Genomic DNA, 23,053 nt, shown 5'->3' on the forward strand with positions numbered 1-23,053 from the left:
AATGCCACTTGTAGCAAATTTTGTAGTGAGTGGTGTTTTTACTCCATCCTTTCCACTTTTCTGAAAAAGGCGTGTGGTGGGGATGGGGTGGGGCTAGTGGCCTGACACATCTTCTTTGGCACCTGTTTTCAAATGGATGGCAGCTCAGAGCTACTTAGATTTTATTATGGCTCATGGACTGCTGGAGAATGTGCCTAGTTTAGGTGGTGCATGAGATTTCAAAGACCAGAGTAAAATGCTGATCTTTGATAAATCTGCCCCATATGTCCATTTGATACATTTCATATCCAGTTTTGCATTATCAAACATATTGAAGTGGTTGTCCACATTACAGATATTGTAATAAAGGGATAATCTACTTTTGCACAGTGTACCTTCAGATAAAGACAATGGACAACCTTAGCTCTGTTTCTGAGAAGAAAAAAACAAACAAAAAACGTTTCTAATCTCATGCAATCTTTGAAAGATCACCTGTCACCATTCCAGACATGTCTGTTTTTATTAAACATTAAGAAAACATTAAGACTAGAGATGAGCGAATTTCAAAAAAATTCCATTCGGCCGGTTCGCCAAATTTTCAGGAAAAATTTGCTTCGATCCGAATTAATTTGCGAAGAATCACATTAAAAAATGGCTATTTCCGGGCTGCAGAGAGCCTGTATAGTGGTGTAGAACACTGTGCCTTGCAGTAACATGCATAGGGAATGTGCTGGGGTAGTGAAATAATACTGTCAGTCAGTATGACATGCAGATGACAGGCGTCGCTATTAAAATCACTGCACCCCTACAACAAATTGCTGGAATGACAGAGCTGTATAATGGTCAACCAATATTAACCGGCCAGATTAATATCAAAAACATCGGACCCCCAAGGAATCATAATAATCACCAAAAAAATGAATGAAAATAACTTACATATGTATGAAGATCCAAACAACTTTATTGTAAGTATATATAAACATATAAACAATACATACATATATAATAAAACAGGCAGCACAAGGCGGGACACACAGATGAGGAGCAGGACCCAAGGAGAGGCCGGGAGATCGATGCACGAAATAACAGGGAAAAAGAATGCTAGCTGAAAGAGCATACCTCAAAACCTCATAGCAGCAACGCCCAAACAAAGTGCAAAGGAGGCGATTGTGGAGATTGAGGTTGAAATAAAAAGGACAAAGTATAAACATACCCTGAATGGTGCAAAGATCTCTCGGCCGACTCCTGACCCAACGCCGTTTCGCCAGCAGATCTGGCTTCTTCCTGTGCTGCCTGTTTTATTATATATGTATGTATTGTTTATATGTTTATATATACTTACAATAAAGTTGTTTGGATCTTCATACATATGTAAGTTATTTTCATTCATTTTTTTGGTGATTTTTTTTTTTTTCAGAGCTGTATAATGGCTATTTGGATGCGGAAATAATTTTTCCCTGCATTTGTAAATAGTATTTTTTTCCCAATGATGTTTTCTGTATGACTCTCTCTAGCTCCTGCAAGGTCTGTCCCTGCGCTAAAATGATGTGAAATGATCCCTCCCTATCCTTATCATGCACTTTTATACTGCTTTGTTTTTCACAATGATGCTTTCTTTATCACTCTCCCTACTGCCTGAAACGTCTGTCCCTATCCTTATCGTGCACTTATAAAACGCTTTTTTTTTCACAATGAGGTTTTCTTTCACTCCCCCTAGCTCCTGCATAAACGTCTGTCCCTGAACAAAGTACGATGGTGAATGTCAGAATCTAAGATGGCCGCCGTATTTATTGGGCTGTGACATCACCGGGCTGGCTGGCTGCTGATTGGCTGCATGTATGGAATTATGGGTCATCTCGCCTTCCAAGAGTTCCTCACACGTGTAGCCGCCATTTTAGGAAAAATTGTGATTTGTTACCACTAAGTGCGAGGAAATTCGCATTAGTTCAGAATCAAATTTTTCCTGAAATTCGGATCGAATTCCACTTCGTCAGCTTCGATTCGCTCATTTCTAATTAAGACTTCCCCATTGTTTGGGTCAGTACGATTAGAGCAATTTATATAGTTTTTGTTCTTGTGTTTTAACAGTAAAAAAAAAATTTAAACTTTGGAAAAATATATTTTTCTTAAAGTGTGGGAGCTAATTTTTTGTGGGGCAATCTGTAGTTTTTAGTGACATCATTTTGGGGTGCGTATGTCTTTTTGATAACTTGTATTTAATTTTTGGGGAGGTGAAGCAACAAAAAAAACCAGGGACGTGGCTATTTTTAACTTTTTTCCTGTGACATTCTTCACTAAATGAATACATTTATATTTTAATAGCATGGACCTTTTAGAATGCAGTGGTTCAAATTAGCTTTTTTTTATTGTTGATTTATTTTGATTATGGGAAAGGAAAGTGGTTTGAATATTTATTTTAGATTTTTTAATATTTTTAAAACCATTTTTTTTTGGTCTTTTCACACTTATATTAAGTCCTCTAAGGGTATTTGAACATGTGATCATTTGATTGCTTGTCCTATAGACTGCAATGAATTAATATTGAAGCCTATGCGACATTCAAAACATGGCAGGGATCCATAGGAACTACAGTATTGCAATGGTAGCCTTGGATCTTTCAGAGAGACCGGGGCTACTACAGTGACCGAACAGCTTTCCCAATCTTGATGCAGAGAAGCTTGAGAGTGCAGTGCTCATGGGGAAAATCCTCTCAGATGCCATGTCACAATTGACCATGGTATGTGAAGGGTTAAATGTCTGAGATCAGCATTATCAACAATCACAGACATTAGCCCTGGGTGTCTGCAGTTTAAGGCCTCATGCACACGACCGTTGTTGTGTTCCGTGTCCGTTGTTCTGTTTTCCGTGATTTTTTGTGGACCCATTGACTTTCAATGGGTCCGTTGAAAACTCGGATAATGCACCGTTTGTCATCCGCGTCCGTGATCCGTGTTTCTAGTCCGTCAAAAAAATAAGACCTGTCCTATTTTTTTCACGGACAACGGTACTCGGACCCATTCAAGTCAATGGGTCCGTGAAAAAACACGGAGGCACACAAGATTGTCATCCGCGTCCGTGCGTCCGCATCGTTTTTTTTTCTATCATTTGCAAGGCAAACTTGACTTAGATTTTTTTTTTCAATTTTCATGTCTGGTGATCTTCCAAAAATCAAGGAAGACACACGGAAACAAAAACGGAAACGGATCACGGAACAACGGAACCCCGTTTTGCGGACCGCGAAAAAATACTGTCGTGTGCATGAGGCCTAAAGCAGCAGAAATTTGGGGTCTATGGGACTTGCTGTGCTCTGGAGTGATCACCAACTTTAAAGACCCGACATCTGCCGTTCATGTACAGTGGATATCAGGACGGGGTTCAATACTTTTTGATTTGGGGCGCAAACAAATTTCTTAACTGATTCTGACTCTATACAAATTTTAGGAAATTCACTTTTCTCTAATATTGTCGATTTTCTCTAATATTGTAGTAACATTTTATTATGAAAAGTTTGATTCTTAAAGTAGTCATCCGGCACTAGAAAGTCCATGGGTTGTTTCTGGTATTGCAACTCTATTCATTTCAATGTAGAAAAGCTGCAACCTCAGACAAAGCCCATGGACAAGACTGGGACTGTTTTGGGGCAAAATTGCACATCCTAACTTCTCATTCTGAATAACCTCCTTAAAATAAACTTGGTAGAATGAAACTTTAACCTACATATTTTACCCAAAAATGCAATATTTATTGTGAAATCTCAAATATATGAGTAAGTGCTCCCTGGAATGTGCCATCATTTGAAAGGAAAGTCTACAGGCACTGGACCATAAGCACAATGATCGCTGCAGTGGAAAGCGCTGTGGGTTTTCATTTTTAATAATGTTAAAATAAGTTCTGTGTATAAAGAATATATACTACTCAAAATTTTCTACAAGTAGTAACTAGGTCATTTTTATCTTGTCTGTGCGGCAAATGTGACATTTTCTACTCCTTGAACTATAACAAATATAAATAGTTCTAAAGGTTATTCTGACTTTCTTTAGAAAGCTGTGATTAAACTGGAAGGCCACAAGGCAAAGAAATCAAAAAAGAAAAGCGGAGACATCTTCAATTGCTCTACTTCTTACCACAAAGCAGGAAATACTGTGAAACAGGAACACTGATATAACACAAAGGAGTCATTGGTTTCTTATGATTAGAGCTAGAGATGAGCGAATTTCATATTTTGAAATTCGTTCACGCTTTGTTTACTGGTAAAAGGTGAATTGTGTTATGGATTTAGTTACCATGGACCATAAAGCAATTCTATGACGAAATGCATAACAAAATGCCTTTAGAGGCGTTCCATTTCCGCTATGCAGGGCAGTCCTCTCCTGCATAACGGAAACCGGACAGATCCGTTTTGCAGCCCATAGACTTCTATTATGACTGAATGAATAACGGAATGCCTCTAAAGGCATTCCGTTATGCATTTCGTCATAGAATTTTGTCATGGTCCGTGGTAACGGAATCCATGACGCAATTCACCTTTTACCAGTAAACGAAGCATGACCTGAAATTCGCTCATCTCTAATTAGAGCTTTAGCAACAACGGTGTAAAATACATAAAATAAAGCATTAATTAATTAGTTAATTTATTGATATCAAATAAAAATTTATATGCATGATAACATAAGCTTGACTTTTAAAAATTATTTCCAGCAGTCTATTTAAGACAGAAATAAAGAATATATTCTGCTCAAATCAAAAACATTTTATTTTAGTATCTTTTAGAGTTCGAAGATCAGAGGCATTCAATTTTGCAACAGGTGAATTACTATTGTTTTTATGTGTTTGTCAATATAATATGCTTGCCTTCACAGACACAGATATGGCTGATAGTGTTGATCATGAATATTCGAATTGCGAATTTTTATCGCGAATATAGGTACTTCGAAAATACGCGAATATTTAGAATATAGTGATATTATTATATATTCGTAATTTCGAATATTCGAGATTTTTTTATTGTGAATTTTCAAAATGCGAATTTTCTAAATGCAAATTTTTATCACAAATTTTTCAATTGCCGAGTAAAAACATGATTCCTCCCTGCTTCTTGCTTGTGGGCCAATGACTCAGACAATTGCCTTCAGATGACCCCAAAGATAAAAGTCTAAGGGGGTCAGATCGGGAGACCTTGGGGGCCATTCAACTGGCCCACGACGACCAATCCACTTTCCAGGAAACTGTTCATCTAGGAATGCTCGGACCTGACACCCATAATGTGGTGGTGGGTGCACCATCTTGCTGGAAAAACTCAGGGAACAGCTTGAGTGCATAAAGAGGGAAACACATCATCATGTAGCAATTTCGCATATCTAGTGACCCCCTTAGACTTTTATCTTTGGGGTCATCTGAAGGCAATTGTCTATGCTGTGAAGATACGAGATGTGCAGCACCTGAAACTACGGATACTGGAAGCCTGTGCTAGCATTTCTCCTGCGGTGTTGCTATCAGTGTGTGAAGAGTGGGAGAAGAGGGTTGCATTGACAATCCAACACAATGGGCAGCACATTGAACACATTTTATAAGTGGTCAGAAACTTGTAAATAACTCATGAAAGAATAAAGTTACATTAAAACCAAGCACACCATTGTTTTTCTTGTGAAATTCCCAATAAGTTTCATGTGTCACATGACCCTCTTCCTATTGAAAAAACAAAAGTTGGATTCAAAATGGCCAACTCCAAAATGGCCGCCATGGTCACCACCCATCTTGAAAAGTTTCCCCCCTCACATATACTAATGTGCCACAAACAGGAAGTTAATATCACCAACCATTCCCATTTTATTAAGGTGTATCCATATAAATGGCCCACCCTGTATAGTATAGACTATTGTAGGTTTTGTCAGAGATTTTTAATTATTAGACAACCCCTTTAACTAATGACCTTTGACTGCTTGCAAGACTATCCTTAGCACACAAATTGTCTCAAGTGACTAAGCTGTTCAGCACATTGGCACTGTGTTGATAGTACAGAAAAAGCAGCTTGGCAGGAATCAAACCATAAAGTTCTTTATCTCCGTCTGCACTATAAGTTCTCCTACACATATTTCATTTTTTATTTCAGTTTTTAAATAAGTAAAACATGAGTTTTAAACATTTTACTGAATATTATTTCACAAGCATATTTGGTGACTTTTTTTTTATTTTGTACGGTTTTTACTATTTTTACATCTTTTTTTCATGTATCAAGGAGGCTCTAGAGGCCCTAGAGCAGGGATGGCCAACCTGAGGCTCTCCAGCTGTTGCAAAACTACAACTCCCATCATGCCCAGACAGTCTACAACTATCAGCCTACAGCAGGGCATGGTGGGAGTTGTAGTTTTACAACAGCTGGAGGGCCGCAGGTTGGCCATACCTGCCCTAGAGAGTTTATGACCCAAAATTATCCACCTCTATGCTTACAGTTCCTTACAGCCACCAATGTGCATACATCTTTGCATATGCTTGCGCTATGTCCACTATGATGAGTACTGTTGAGAAAAAATATATACTAAAATATTTTGGACAAAGAAAGAAATGTGTCCCTCTTTACCTTTACTCTTGGCCTCAGAGTGGAACAAGAAAACAAGAAAAAAAGGAAAAAAAATAACTCTTTCCCAGTTTTTATTTTTTCAAAACTTGTCAACTTTGAGCACTCATCTCAGGATATTTCAAGCCAAGAGGAAAGGTGAGGAAGGATACATCTTCTGTATGTCCAAACATGTAACCACTTTTTTGGGCATTTTCCCTGATATTGAGAATGGTTGAGATAAACATCTAGAAATTTTCCTGCTATACACACAAGAGACATATAATTAGAGATTAGCTAAGTATTTAAAAATTTGATTCGGTTACTTTGCCGAATTTTAAAAAAAAATTTGCTTTGTGATGAATTACTTTGTCACGAAGCGCATTTCTTTCCTCGTCATTGCACCCCTCAGATGTTGCGTTCATAGCTGATTGTGGCATCTGACAGTAATAACAGAGTGTAAAAATTTTTTAACATTTTTTAAATCATACTCCCCTCATCCATTTGCTCGCAACAGGCTTGATTGAAGCGTGGTGATGTCATATGACACCGCCCATGGGATTTTGTGCAAGATCTTCAATCAAGATGGCTGCGGCCGGCCAGTTGTGAGCAAATGGATGAGGTACGTATAATATTTTTGTTTTTTACCACCATGCAGGGAAAATCGGTTCGCTAACACGAAGCATGAGGAAATTCGGCTTTGCAGCCAATTTTCTCTCAACACTAATTATAATTTAAACCTAGACTTACTCAACTAAAACATTAAAAACAGCTTACAATCAAAAACAACATTTTGCAACCTTATCGTCCCTTTTTGCACACACATCAATATATACTCAAGAAAAATACGGTAATTTGTTTATCACTAAATTTCAAAACTTTGCATTAGTAAATAATAATAAAAAAAAATTTCTTTGATTTTCAGCACTCAATAACATATTATTTACCTTGTATTATGCCACAAGCCTATTTATTCTGGTATTCTGTCTTATCATTCTCTTAAAGAGAACCTGCCACCAGGAAAATGCAGTCTTAGGCCTCCTGCACACGACTGTATGGCTTTTTCAGTGTTTTGCGGTCCGTTTTTCACGGATCCGTTGTTCCGTTTTTTGTTTCCGTTGTGTTTCCGTTTCTGTTCCGTTTTTCCGTTCCATTTTTCCGTATGGCATATACAGTATACAGTAATTACATAGATAAAATTGGGTTGGGCATAACATTTTCAATAGATGGTTCCGCAAAAAACGGAACGGAAACGGAAAACATACGGATGCATTTCCGTATGTGTTCCGTTTTTTTGCGAACCCATTAACCTGAATGGAGCCACGGAATGTGATTCGCGGGCAATAATAGGACATGTTCTATCTTTAAACAGAACGGAAAAACGGAAATACGGAAAGCATACGGAGTACATTCAGTTTTTTTTGCGGAACCATTGAAATGAATGGTTCCGTATACGGACCGTATACGGAACGCAAAAAACGGCCAGTAAATGGGGGAAAAAACGGTCATGTGCAGGGGGCCTTATTTGCAAGCGACGTGTTATAGAGCAGTCGGAGCTGAGCAGATCAATACAGTATATTGTTTTTTAGGAAAATATTCAGTATATCTTGTCTATTATTCATTTAACCCTATGCTCAATCTGATCTGTGTGTGGTATCAAACAGTGATTAAGGCCTCTTTCACACGGGCGTTGCGGAAAAATGTGCGGGTGCGTTGCGGGAACACCCGCGATTTTTCCGCGCGAGTGCAAAACATTGTAATGCGTTTTGCACTCGCGTGAGAAAAATCGCGCGTGTTTGGTACCCAAACCCGAACTTCTTCACAGAAGTTCGGGCTTGGGATCGGTGTTCTGTAAATAGTATTATTTTCCCTTATAACATGGTTATAAGGGAAAATAATAGCATTCTGAATACAGAATGCTAAGTAAAACAGGGCTGGAGGGGGTTAAAAAAAAATAAAAAATCATTTAACTCACCTTAATCCACTTGCTCGCGATGCCGGGCATCTCCGTCTGACTCTTTTACTGTATAGGACCTGTGGAGAGCATTAACTATAGTTTAAGGACCTGGGATGACGTCACTCTGGTCATCACATGGTACGTCACATGATCTTTTACCATGGTGAATCACCATGGTAAAAGATTATGTGACGTACCATGTGATGACCGGAGTGACGTCATCCCAGGTCCTTAAACTATAGTTAATGCTCTCCACAGGTCCTATACAGTAAAAGAGTCAGACGGAGATGCCCGGCATCGCGAGCAAGTGGATTAAGGTGAGTTAAATGATTTTTTATTTTTTTTTAACCCCCTCCAGCCCTGTTTTACTTAGCATTCTGTATTCAGAATGCTATTATTTTCCCTTATAACCATGTTATAAGGGAAAATAATAAGGTTCGGGTCTCCATCCCGATCGTCTCCTAGCAACCGTGCGTGAAAATCGCACCGCATCCGCACTTGCTTGCGGATGCTTGCGATTTTCACGCAACCCCATTCATTTCTATGGGGCCTGCGTTACGTGAAAAACGCACAAAGAGGAGCATGCTGCGATTTTCATGCAACGCAAAAGTGATGCGTGAAAATCACCGCTCGTGTGCACAGCCCCATAGAAATGAATGGGTCAGTATTCAGTGCGGGTGCAATGCGTTCACCTCCCGCATCGCATCCGCGCAGAATACTCGCTCGTGTGAAAGGGGCCTAACACATACGTGGATTTTCACAGACAATGGTCCTTGAAAACGAGTTTATTACTATTCAGCGGAGGAGGCACGAAGCGCACAGCAGGACGGCAGGACGGGTTTTCACGAACCGTTGGTTGTAAAAATCCACGTATGTGTGAATGCAGCATAAGGGCTCATGCACACGACCGTTGTTGTTTTGCCGTCCAATTTTCAGTGATTCGTTGTTCCGTATATGAGTTTTTTTTCTCTTATATAAGTACTCTTCCGTTATTGCACAAAATATATCCGTATGGCTTCCATATTTGATCCATTTTTTGTGGATCGTATACAGAAACAGTAACTTATTAATCACCAAACACATGAGCAATATGGACTGGGCATAGCATTTCTACAGTATGGATCCGCAAAATACGAATGAAATATGGATGACATACGGATGTATTCCGTGTGTGTTCCGTAATTTTTGCGGACCCATTGACTTGAATGGGGCCTCGGACCGTGATTTGCGGACAATAATAGGACATGCACTACTTTTTTACGGAACGGCCATGCAGACAAACGGAAATGGAATGCAAATGGGCTAACTTCTGTATTTTCTACAGCCCCATTGAAGTGAATGGTTCCAAATACGGTCCGCCAAAAAAACCGGAACGGAAGCGGAAAGAAAATATGTTCGAGTGCATGAGCCCTAAAATAGATTATCTGACAAGTTTCTGTCCAATCTGGACCAATAGTTGGTGTGTATAACAAAAGATGTGTGTGTAATCAGCCGTCTGACCAATGATTGGTCCGAAAATCTGTCAGACAATCTGTTGGTGTAATACAGGCCAAAGTATACAGCTGTAAATCAGTAAATAGCATAGCCCACATGACTCCTAAGAATAGAGAGAGCGGAGGTTTAAATGAATGGTTCCCTTTAATCAGGCTTAAAACAGTCCCTTCAAGAAATGTAAAATCCTGCTACAAAAAAGCTTTGCAATTACATTTTACCTACTGCTAACATATTAAACATATCAAAAACTAAAAGCAACAAATACAATCAAAACTGTGAAAATATACCATTATAAAGAAGAATTTCTTAAACCTTATGCTGTTAATGTCTTGGTTACTAGATGCATTTATGTAAAATGTAAAATAATTGTTTTACCTGTATTCCATTTATGTCCACATGTGGCCCAGGGCAGATCAGCAGAAAAGCAATTAAATAAATAGAAAATTGCCCAAGCTAATATAATGATGTAATAGATATTTAAATGTGCTTCAATCACCTGGGTTGCATAACCGATACCTGGAAAGAAAATACAAGGTAATGGTTTAAGAAAAAGATGCACACACATGCATTAAAGGGGTATTCTCATCTTAATGATCACTGTTAAATCTGTTAATGATTTAACAGTGATCATTTTTCTAAATATATTTAATTAACAAATTCCCACCCCTTAGAAGAAAATAAACATATACTTACCTGACTGTTGTCTTCCGTCTCCCCTGGTTACGGCCACCGCTCTTCTCAGGAATCGCGGTGGCCGCGCGTGCGCAGACGACTTATTCTCTTCTCCCAGCCGGAATGCTTGCCAGGAAGAAGGAAGAAGTCACCAGGGCGCATGCGCGGCCTCGGCGTGCGCGTTCAGTCCAGCGCGCGGCCTGGCTGGGACAAGACTTCAATCAAGATAGAGCCCGTCCCCTGTCGAGTGCCGAAACCAGGAAGTGGACAGCGCGCCGGGAGCAGGTAAGTATGAAATAGTGTGTTGAGAATACCCCTTTAAACATTTTCTTTCATGTTTTTTTCACACATTTTTCTGCCTTTTACTTATTTTGCCAGAAAAATATATTAAACATATTTTAGCAGTCTAGAGGGTTTTGCAGCATTTATTTTTTTCTCGAAACACTTTAGGGCTGGTGTCACACTACAACTTTTTGCAAAATTGCAGCATTTTTAGCAGTATTTTCTATTGCGGCTTTAGCAAGTCGTGTGACAGATAGGACACAACTACACTGCAACATTTGTAGCGCAACATTTTGTCGTACCAATGTCACTCGACAATTTTTATAATGATAGTCTATGGTGTCGCACTGCGACATGCTGCGACTGCGACGCGACAGTCACAGAAAAATTCATTTTAAATGAGTTTTTTGCTACTGTCGCGTCGCAGTGCGACACCATAGACTATCATTATAAAATTTGTTGCGCCACATTGGTGCGACAAAATGTCGAGTGACAAATGTCGTCATGTAGACCTTGCCTAAATCGTACCATGCACTGGGCTTATCATTTTTCTGGCATTTTCCTATAGACTTCAGGATGTCATAGACTAGGAAAACTAATAGCCTAACATTGTGACATGTACAGGAAAAAACATAGTATGCCAGCACATAAAAAATTTTCTGGCATTTTTCAAGTTGTATAATATGAAAAGACAGCTATTTTTGGGTGTTTTCCCTTCATCATTACGGAATAGGATTCTGGTAGGCTGGGTGACTGATGAGTGGCAATTATCCAACAAAAGCTGTTTGTGGATGGATATTCGGCTTGGCTATTTTCCCTCATCAAATTCCAACATTTCTTGAAAAATTTTACATTGACTCATAGGGAGTTATTTCCAGAGAAAGTGGCACTAGCAAGACGATTCTCTTTCTCTGGGAGATACATCTTTGCATATTATTTTTCCATGAAGCATTGCCACTAAGTCTCAGTACACAGCTGGTCACCTTAAGCACATCGATTACCACCCCTCTAACTTTAGTGATGCAGAGGCACAGGCAGAAACACCACATAAGCACTCCATGCTTCCGTTCCGCATCTCCGAGATTGTGGACCCATTCAAGTGATGCGGACCCGCCGTATGTGGGCCGCAATAGAGCCATGTGCAAGAGGTCTAAGGAATACTGTAGACCTCATTGGAGACTGCAGAACTGATCTACAGTGACATGAAAAAAAATTCTTAGGGTCAATTCACACGTCCTTAGCGTGTTTTGCGGATCCACGCAAATCACGGACACCGGCAATGTGCGGACCGCACATCGCCGACACTTATAGAATATGCCTATTCTTGTCCGCAATTGCGGACAAGAATAGGACATGTTCTATTTTTTTCGGGAACGGAAATGTGGACCCAGAAGTGCGAGTCTGCATTTCCGGAGCCGGGCCGCACATCGTGCGGCCCCATAAAAATGAATGGGTCCACAATTCTGTTCCGCAAAATGCGGAACGGAATTGTGGACGTGTAAATGGGGCCTCACTTTGATGCTTCAAAGGTTTTCTTGTGACCACAGGGATTGTAACATCTATCTGTCATATTCTGCAGATGACACGATCCTTAGCAGGCAGTGCTGCTGCCATTCAGTTGTCAAGACAACGAGGCCGGATTTCTAGTTCAGGAAGCATTAGCCAATCAGAGGTATATTGATGTCATCAGTCATGTGACGCTGGATGGGTCTCACGACCAGGAAGTGCTGCTTATTTAAACAGGCAGCCTGCTGGCCACAGGTTGCCTGTGATTGGTTTCATCCTTTGGATTGCCACACTAGCATTTTGTTCTTTACCCTGGTTTGTACCCTGACTCTGACTTGTGTTTGACCCCTTGGATTTGATGTGATCTCCTGGTTTTGACCTCTGTCTATCTCTGTTTTGCGTTGCTAGTTCTGATTCTGATTTGGTTTTGACTCTCCTGGTATTGACCTTGGTTTGGTACCTTTTCTGGTTCTATCTTCGTCCAGTGTGCCATTTTGTTACCAGTCATCCATTACTTTGTTTCCCTGTGTTCCCTCCATGATTTGGGCTCAGCACTTATAGAGAAAGGAACTGTCATCCAGTTGCAGGCCGCTGGTTAGGGCAGATTTTGCAAGTAGGTAGGGACACAGCTAGGCAGGAGTACAGGACTCACTGTTCCCTACCGTGACACTGTCATTATAGAGGCAGAAGCACTGATTCTCTTAAAGGGGTTATCCCATTAAAAGTTTTACTATGCAATGAATGGGGAATTTCATGTAAAGTAGTATTGCACTACACATGCAATAAATAATATTGTTAGGTAGGTTTTTTGCTGTTTTTCCTCTCTGGTAGCATCCCCTGCTGTTTATGCTTCTGGTCCACCTTTTCCTGCATTAAGTGGAGGACTAACATGCTAAGTGGCTTCCCTGTTGTCTTTGCCTTCCCTCAGGACTAGTATTGTGATCTCATTGTAAAACAGGTGAAGTGACCCAGACACCTTTCATTCATTTATTCCTACTTCTAAATTCATAGAAGTATGTAGCTATACAGTATCTCTCTTTAGACTGTGGAGAAGGAAATTGTGGGGGCATTACATACTCATTGTGTGAATTATGGCATTCATTTCTTCGACCCCCATAAAATTGTATAACATTATTTGTAGGTGCCTAAATGCGTAAATGACCAGTCACTTGTCTACAGTATTATAATGTAACATGCTAAAATTGTGTAAAGGTTAACTAAACGTATAAAAGGATTTTTCATTGATAGCTAGCAGAAATCTTGAAAAAGATTAGGCATCATTTGTAATATGTGCAATGTATGTAGAAGTTACTGTCCTGGTAAAATATTGAAAGGAAAGTCATACTGTACCTTCAAACAATGGACAAACTTTTCTCCAGCATGTTATCCCCCCTTCACTGGTAAACTGCCCCAGCGCAGTCTCTAAGAAGAACACCGGTATACCACAGAATATAAAGAATATCACATAAGGAATGAGGAATGCTCCTGAAATACAAGAGTTGATATGAGAATTAAACATAAAAATATTAATAAATATAGATTTATAAACAAATTAATTAGTATTTCAAATCTTTGAAGGATTTATCACGCCCTGGACTCCAGAATTTAGGCTTTAAAAAGTCACAAAAGGTTTTTTCCCAACTTCTTGGACGACTTTGTGCAAAGTTTTTACAAAAGTTAGGCCTATTGCACACGCTGACCGCGGCATAGAAGTTGTTTCTGGCGGGTGAAGCAGCGCATCGAGTCCCCGCACTGCTGTGGCGGGGACTCGATGTGTCAGAAGGCAGCCCGATGCCTTGCACGGCATCGGGACCTGCCTTCTATGGGTGCCGAGGAGATCCAGCCTCAGGTTGGGTCTCCTAGGTAACCTGTTAGTGTATGACTCAGTGTGTAACAGGCAATGCAATACAATACAGATGTATTGTAATGCACTGCAGAGGGGATCAGACCCCCAAAAGTTGAAGTCCCAGAGTGGTACAGAAAGAAAGTAAAAAAAAAAAAGTTAAAAAAGTGTTTTGAAAAAAAAAAGTTTAAAGTAAAAAGAAAAACGTCCCTTTCCCCTGATTTTATAATAAAAAATAGAAGAAAAAACACGCATATTAGGTATCGCCGCGTCCTTAACGACTGGCTATATAAATATATCACATGATCTACCCCATTTGATAGACACCATAAAAAATAAAAATGCAACATCAAGCGATCAAAAAGGCGTATGCCCCCAAAAATAGTACCAATCTAACCGAGCCCCTACATAGGACAATCGCCCAAAAAATAAAAATAAACTATAGCTCGGACTATGGATACACTAAAACATGTTTTTTTTTTGTTTCAAAAATGCTTTTATTGTGTTAAATGTAAAAAATTTTTAATAAAGTATACATATTAGGTATTTCCACATCCATAACAACCTGCTTTATAAAAATACCACATGACCTAACCCCTCAGGTGAACACCTTAGGCCATTTTTTTTGCCACCCTAAATCGCAAAAAGTGTAATAGCAAGCGATCAAAAAGTAAAATACACTCCAAAATTGTACCAATCAAGCCGTCATCTCATCCCGCAAAAATGATACCCTACCTAAGAGAATCGCCCAAAAAATAAAAAAACTTTGGCTCTCAGACTATGGTGACACTAAAACATGATTTTTTTATTGTTTCAAAAATATTAGTGTATAAAACCTGAATAAATAAAAAAGTATACATATTAGGTATCGCCGCGTCCGTAACAACCTTCTCTATAAAATTATCACATGATTTAACCCCTCAGGTGAACACCGTAAAAAATAAAAATAAAAACGGTGTCAAAAAGCCATTTTGTCACCTTACATAAAAAAAAGTGTAATAGCAAGTGATCAAAAAGTCATATGCACTCCAAAATTGTACCAATCAAACCGTCATCTCATACTGGAAAAAACTATGGCTTTCAGAATATGGAGACACTAAAAAAATCTTTTTTTTTTCAAAAATGCTTTATTATGTAAAACTGAAACAAATAACCAAAAAAAGTCATATTTGGTATTGTCGCGTCCGTTACAACCTGCTCTATAAAAATAGCTCATGATCTAACCTGTCATATGAACGTTGTAAATAACAAAACATAAAAACAGTGCCAAAACAGCTATTTTTTGTTACCTTGCCTCACAAAAAGTGTAATATAGAGCAACCAAAAATCATACCCTAAAATAGTACCAATAAAACTGCCACCTTATCCCGTAGTTTCCAAAATGAGGTCACTTTTTGTATTTTCTACTCTAGGAGTGCATCAGGGGGTCTTCAAATGTGACATGGCAAGTTAAAATTATCCCAAATTTTATTCTGCCCTTCAAAGACCATATGGCGTTCCTTTCCTTCTGCGCCCCGCCATGTGCCCGTACAGCAGTTTACGACCACATATTGGGTGTTTTTGTAAACTACAGAATCGGGGCAATAAATATTGAGTTTAGTTTGGCTGTTAATCCTTCCTTTGTTAGGCCCCTTTCACACGGGCGAGTATTCCGCGCGGATGCGATGCGTGAGTTGAACGTATTGCACCCGCACTGAATCCCGACCCATTTTTTTCTATGGGGCTGTTCACTTGAGCGGTGATTTTCACGCATCACTTGTGCGTTGCGTGAAAATCGCAGCAAGCTCTATCTTGTGCGTTTTTCACGCAACGCAGGCCCCATAGAAGTGAATGGGGCTGCGTGAAAATCGCAAGCATCCGCAAGCAAGTGCGGATGCGGTGCGATTTTCACACATGGTTGCTAGGAGACGATCGGGATGGGAACCCGATCTTTATTATTTTCCCTTATAACATGATTATAAGGGACAATAATAGCATTCTGAATACAGAATGCTAAGTAAAATAGCGCTGGAGGGGTTAAAAAAATAATAATAATAATTTAACTCACCTTAATCCACTTGATCGCGCAGTCGGCATCTCTTCTGACTTCTTTCTTTGCTCTGTGCAGGAACAGGACCTGTGGTGACGTCACTCCGGTCATCACATGATCCATCACATGATCTTTTACCATGGTGATGGATCATGTGATGACCCCATATGTCTACTTCATGTTTGGATCATTTTGTGAATGCCATTTTATTTTTTGGGGACGTTAGAAGGCTTAGAAGTTTAGAAGCAAATCTTGAAATTTCTAAAACCTACTTTTTCAGGACCATTTCAGGTCTGAAGTCACTTTGTGAGGCTTACATAATAGAAACCACCCAAAAATGACCGCATTTAAAAAACTACACCCCTAAAGGTATTCAAAACTGATTTTACAAACTTTGTTAACCCTTTAGCTGTGAATATTGGAGTAGTTGCGGGTGCAATTGCTGTCCCCTAGTGTTGAACAACTACCTAGCTCTTATTCACAGCGTCCAAGCAATGGATGCTGTAGGGTATAATTGGATAGTGCAACTACTCCAATATTCACAGCTTCTGTTAATTGTCTGTTACCTGCTGTATATGGTCACATTATCCACCATTGTGATTCTCCACATTGCAGAGCCCTTTTGTGGCCCAGTCTCCATGTTCTGTCCCTTTTGAGTCTCACCTGTAATGTTCATGTGATTTATATTGAATAAAATGAGATTTTTTTACCTTGTTAAATCCTTGCTCTTTTTTTGTACAAGTTTCTAAACCTATAAGCCTTCTAACGTCCACAAAAAATAAAATGACATTCACAAAATGATACAAACATGAAGTAGACATATGGGAAATGTAAAATAATAACTATTATATGAGGTATCACTATCTGTTTTAACCCCTTAAGGCCCGGGCTCATTTTCACCTTAAGGACCAGGCCATTTTTTTGCAGATCTGACATGTGTCACTTTATGTGGTGATAACTTTAAAACGCTTTTACTTATCCAGGCCATTCTGAGATTGCTTTCTCGTCACGTATTGTACTTCATGACAGTGGTAAAATTGAGTTAAAAAAAAAAATAATTATTTATAAAAAAATTCGAAATTTACCAATTAAAAAAAAATTTCAATTTATCTACTTTTATAATACCGTAGATAGTAATACCTCCAAAACTAGTTGTTACATCACATTCCCCATATGTCTACTTCATGTTTGGATCATTTTGTGAATGCCATTTTATTTTTTGGGGACGTTAGAAGGCTTAGAAGTTTAGAAGCAAATCTTGAAATTTCTAAAACCTACTTTTTCAGGACCATTTCAGGTCTGAAGTCACTTTGTGAGGCTTACATAATAGAAACCACCCAAAAATGACCGCATTTAAAAAACTACACCCCTCAAGGTATTCAAAACTGATTTTACAAACTTTGTTAACCCTTTAGGTGTTCCACAAGAATTAATGGAAAATAGAGATAACATTTCAAAATTTCACTTTTTTGGCAGATTTGAATCCATTTTTTTCCAGTTACAAAGCAAGGGTTAACAGCCAAACAAAACTCTATATTTATGGCCCTGATTCTGTAGTTTGCAGAAACACCTCATACAGTCATGTGAAAAAATTAGGACACCCTTTGAAAGCATGTGGTTTTTTGTAACATTTTTAATAAATGGTTATTTCATCTCCGTTTCAACAATACAGAGAGATTAAAGTAATCCGACTAAACAAAGAAAACTGAAGAAAAGTCTTTTCAAGATCTTCTGTAAATGTCATTCTACAAAAATGCCTATTCTAACTGAGGAAAAAGATAGGACACCCTTGCCCCTAATAGCGAGTGTTACCTCCTTTGGCTGAAATAACTGCAGTGAGACGGTTCTTGTAGCCATCTACCAGTCTTCGACCTCGGTCTGAGGAAATTTTACCCCACTCCTCAATGCAGAACTTTTTCAGCTGTGAGATGTTTGAGGGGTTTCTTGCACGTACAGCCCTTTTCAAGTCACCCCACAGCATCTCAATGGGATTCAAATCTGGACTTTGACTTGGCCATTCCAGGACTCTCCATTTCTTCTTTTTCAGCCAATCTTTGGTTGATTTACTAGTATGTTTTGGGTCATTGTCATGTTGCATGGTCCAGTTCCGCTTCAGCTTTAATTTTCTAACTGATGGTCTCACATGTTCTTCAAGCACCTTCTGATACACAGTAGAATTCATCGTGGATTCTATGATGGTGAGCTGACCAGGTCCTGCTGCAGCAAAGCAGCCCCAAACCATGACACTTCCACCTCCATGCTTCACAGTTGGTATGAGGTTCTTTTCTTGGAATGCTGTGTTTGGTTTACGCCAAACATGTCCTCTGCTGTTGTGTCCAAATAATTCAATTTTGGACTCATCTGTCCAAAGAACATTATTCCAGAAGTCCTGGTCTTTGTCAACTTTATCGCTGGCAAATGTCAGTCTGGCCTCGATGTTTCTCTTGGAAAGCAAAGGTTTCCTCCTTGCACACCTCCCATGCAAGTTAAACTTGTACAGTCTCTTTCTGATTGTAGAGGCATGTACTTCTACATCAACAGTAGCCAGAGCCTGCTGTAGTTCTCGAGATGACACTTTAGGGTTTTTGGATACCTCTTTTAGCATCTTGCGGTCTGCTCTTGGGGTGAACTTGCTGGGGCGACCAGTCCTGGGCATGTTGGCAGTTGTTTTGAAAGCCCTCCACTTGTAGACTATCTTCCGGACAGTGGAATGGCTGATTTCAAAATCTTTTGAGATCTTTTTAAATCCCTTCCCAGACTCATAGGCTGCTACAATCTTTTTTCTGAAGTCCTCTGACAGCTCTTTTGCTCTCACCATGGTGCTCACTCTCACTTCAACAGTCAGGAGCACACCAAACTAAATGTCTGAGGTTTAAATAGGGCAAGCCTCATTCAACATGCAGAGTAACGATCTACTAATTATGTGCACCTGGTGTGATATACCTGTGTGAGATCTGAGCCAATTTAAGAGGGAATACATGTGAGGGTGTCCTATCTTTTTCCTCAGTTAGAATAGGCATTTTTGTAGAATGACATTTACAGAAGATCTTGAAAAGACTTTTCTTCAGTTTTCTTTGTTTAGTTGGATTACTTTAATCTCTCTGTATTGTTGAAACGGAGATGAAATAACCATTTATTAAAAATGTTACAAAAAACCACATGCTTTCAAAGGGTGTCCTAATTTTTTCACATGACTGTATGTGGTCGTAAACTGCTTTACGGGCACACGGCAGGGCACAGAAGGAAAGGAATGCCATACGGTTTTTGGAAGGCAGATTTTGCTGGACTGGTTTTTTGACACCATGTCCCATTTGAAGCCCCCCTGATGCACCCCTAGAGTCGAAACTCCAAAAAAGAGACCCCATTTTAGAAACTATGGGATAGGGTGGCAGATTTGTTGGTACTATTTTAGGGTACATATGAATTTTGGTTGCTCTATATTACACCTTTTGTGAGGCAAGGTAACAAAAAATTGCTGTTTTGGCACTGTTTTAATTTTTTGTTATTTATAACATTCATCGGACAGGTTAGTTCATGTGGTATTTTTATAGAGTAGGTTGTCACGGACGTGACAATACCAAATATGAATTTTTTTGTTGTTGTTTGTTTCAGTTTTACATAACAAAGCATTTAAAAATAAAATGATTCTTTAGTGTCTCCACATTCTGAAAGCCATAGTTTAATTTATTTTTGGGGCGACTGTCTTGTGTAGGGGCTCATTTTTTTCGGGATGAGATGACGGTTTGATTGGCACTATTTTGGGGTGCATATGACTTTTTGATCGCTTGCTATTACACTTTTTGTGATGTAAGGTGACAAAAAATTGCTTTTTTTATACCGTTTTTTTTTTTTTTACTGTATACACACACCTGAGGGGTTAGGTCATGTGATATTTTTATAGAGCAGGTTATTACAGATGCGGCGACACCTAATATGTATACTTTTTTTATTTATGTAAGTTTTACACAAAAATATCACTTTTGAAAAAAAAAAAAATCATGTTTTAGTGTCTCCATATTCTGAAAGCCATAGTTTTTTCATTTTTTGGGCGATTATCTTAGGTAGAGTCTATTTTTTAAGGATGAGATGACGGTTTGATTGGCACTATTTTGGGGTGCATATGACTTTTTGATCACTTGCTATTACCCTTTTTGTGATGTAAGGTGACAAAAAATTACTTTTTTTACACCGTTGTTTTTTTTTTACGATGTTCACCCGAGGGGTTAGGTCATGTGATATTTTTATAGAGCCGGTCGATACGGACGCGGCAATACCTAATATGTCTAATATGTCTATGTCCCCCAATTTTTTCCCAATTTTTTACTTTATTTGGGGGGGGGGGAATTTTACTTGAAACTTTTAATTTTTTTGGGGGAAAACTTTTTTTCAACTTTTTTTCACTTTATTTTTTGTCCCACTTTGGGACTTTAACTTTTGGGGGTTTGATCCCCTTTACAATGCATTCTAATACTTCTGTGTAATGTATTGGCTGTATGAGTAATATTGCTTCCTGCCTGTGAGATCCAGGGGGCTGGATCTCACAGGCTCTTCACCGGAAGGCAGCCCCGATCGCCAATACGGGGGGGGGGGGTCACAGGACTCCCCTCGGCATTGTCGCAGAATGCCTGCTGAATTAAATATTTTGAACCAAATGGTGTCAATTTGGTGGGTTTTGAACTAATGGTGGTCTGTGCATGACACTATTATGGGGGATCTGTGGATGACGCACTGTTATGGAGGGGATCTGTGGATGGCACTGTTATGGGGGGATCTTTCGATGGCACTTTTATGGGAGGGTCATCTGTGGATGGCACTTTTATGGGTGGGGGATCTGTGGATGGCACTATTATGGGGTGGAGGATCTGTGGATGACACGGTTATGGGGGAGATCTGTGGATGACACTGCTATTCCCCCATGACACTCAGATTCCCCTCATAACATTGTCCCCCAATACACCGGGCCCCGCCGCTCACAACAGTATTTCTAAACAGTTATCCTAAGTCTCTTAATAACTAAACTAAAGTTGCGCTCTCCCCTGTATCAGCACTTACTAACGAGCATCCGGAGCAGGCAGAGCGGCTGGCAGCGTAAGGTCACTCACTGACGTTGCGCGCCTGCTCCGCCTGCTTCATTTATACAGTGGGAGGAGCAGGCACGCAACGTCAGTGAGTGATGTAATCCTGCCAGCTGCTCTGCCTGCTCCGGATGCTCTTTAGTAAGTGCTGATACAGGGGAGAGCGCAACTTTAGTTAAAGTTATTAAGAGGTTAAGGATTACGGTTTAGAAATACTGTTGTGAGTGGCAGGGCCCGGTGTAAGAGTAAAGTGACTACATCAGGCCCCGCCGCAAGTACCCGGACTCCAGCCCCTCCTCCCTCCCCGCTGATACATCGCAGTCTGCGATGCTGCAGATGTAAAATGGCAGCATTCGCCCCATAAGACGCAGGGGCATTTCCCCCCCACTTTTTTGGGGGAAAAGTGCATCTTATGGGGCGAAAAATACGATATTCTTTAGTGCTATATATTCATTTTTAACACACACCTGTATTGATTGCGTAATATTCACATATTACGCAATCATTACCTTGACGATTTTCGAGTAAAAAAAAAAAGAATGTAGAATATAACAAATATTATAATTCACGAATATTCGATGACTATTCTGCAAAATATTTGCAAAATATCACAAATTCGAATATGACCCCTGCCGCTCATCACTAGTGCCCAGAACTGAACATTCCAGATGAGGCCGCACCAACGATTTGTAAAGTGGTAATATTACATCCCTGTCCAGCGAGTCCATGCCTAGTTTAATGCATAACAATATCCTGGTGGCCAGTGATTGACATTGTATGCTGTTTTTCAATCTATGATCTACAAGGACACCCAAATCCTTCTCTATAAGTGACTCTCCCAGTGTTACATCACCTAGGACATATGAAGCACAGAGATTATTACTACCAAGATGCATAATTTTTTTTGAACAATAATTTTTATTGAAAAAGTTTTCATATAAAAAAGGTTACAGAATGAATGACAGTCACATGTACATGTTTGAAACAAGGAAAATTAAGGCAATTGTGAAGCTTCTAAAGTTAGAAGTTATTGCACAGCATATGACAGGGAATATTATACCGTTAAAAGGAATAAAGCATATCAGGTACATATATAATGAGGTAAGTACTTGTGTGCATAGATATTTAACAATGAGAAGAGACTTATGATCTAATGGTTGTGCTAGGAGGTAGTTTACAACTACTATGATTTAGCCATACATCCCAGTTCTTTAGGAATGAAGATTTCGAATTCCTAGAAGATGCCCATAAACCTTCATATAAGCAGCTGTTATCCAGAGTTCTAAAAATTCTATTAATATTAGGGAGGTTCCCAGATTTCCAACAAGCAGCGATTTTTAGTCGAGTGGCAAATATTAAATGGCTAGCTATAGACCTAAAGTGATAGGGAAGGTCTATAAGTCCAACAGACAAAAGAGCCATCTTAGATGAAGGTCTAATAGGATAACAAGCTAAAGATGAGATGAACTTAAATATTGAATCCTATAAACATCTAACTTTAGGGCAGTCCCACCACAAATGTAAATATGAACCAGGAGCTTGGCCACATCTCCAACACTCTGGAGAAATCTCAGGGAAAATCCTATTTAAGTAGAGAGGGGTTCTGTACCATCTATATAATATTTTCCTTGCCCCTTCTAAATGGTCAGAGCATTTAGACAGT

At 39.4% G+C, this 23,053-nt stretch overlaps 1 protein-coding gene across 1 annotated transcript in view; it reads right to left on the reverse strand.

The window, feature by feature from the left end:
- SLC6A11 (solute carrier family 6 member 11) overlaps positions 1–23,053 on the reverse strand; it is a 254,723-nt gene that overhangs the window by 171,483 nt on the left and 60,187 nt on the right. Inside the window, exons 2-3 of the mRNA XM_040406984.1 lie at positions 13,794–13,928; positions 10,359–10,499 (exon numbers count right to left, since the gene is read on the reverse strand). Coding sequence (XP_040262918.1) covers positions 10,359–10,499; positions 13,794–13,928 — 276 coding nt within the window. The remainder of the gene's footprint in view (positions 1–10,358; positions 10,500–13,793; positions 13,929–23,053) is intronic.

The sequence above is a fragment of the Bufo bufo genome, chromosome 9 (genome assembly GCF_905171765.1).
Source record: "Bufo bufo chromosome 9, aBufBuf1.1, whole genome shotgun sequence".
Lineage (NCBI taxonomy): Eukaryota > Metazoa > Chordata > Amphibia > Anura > Bufonidae > Bufo > Bufo bufo.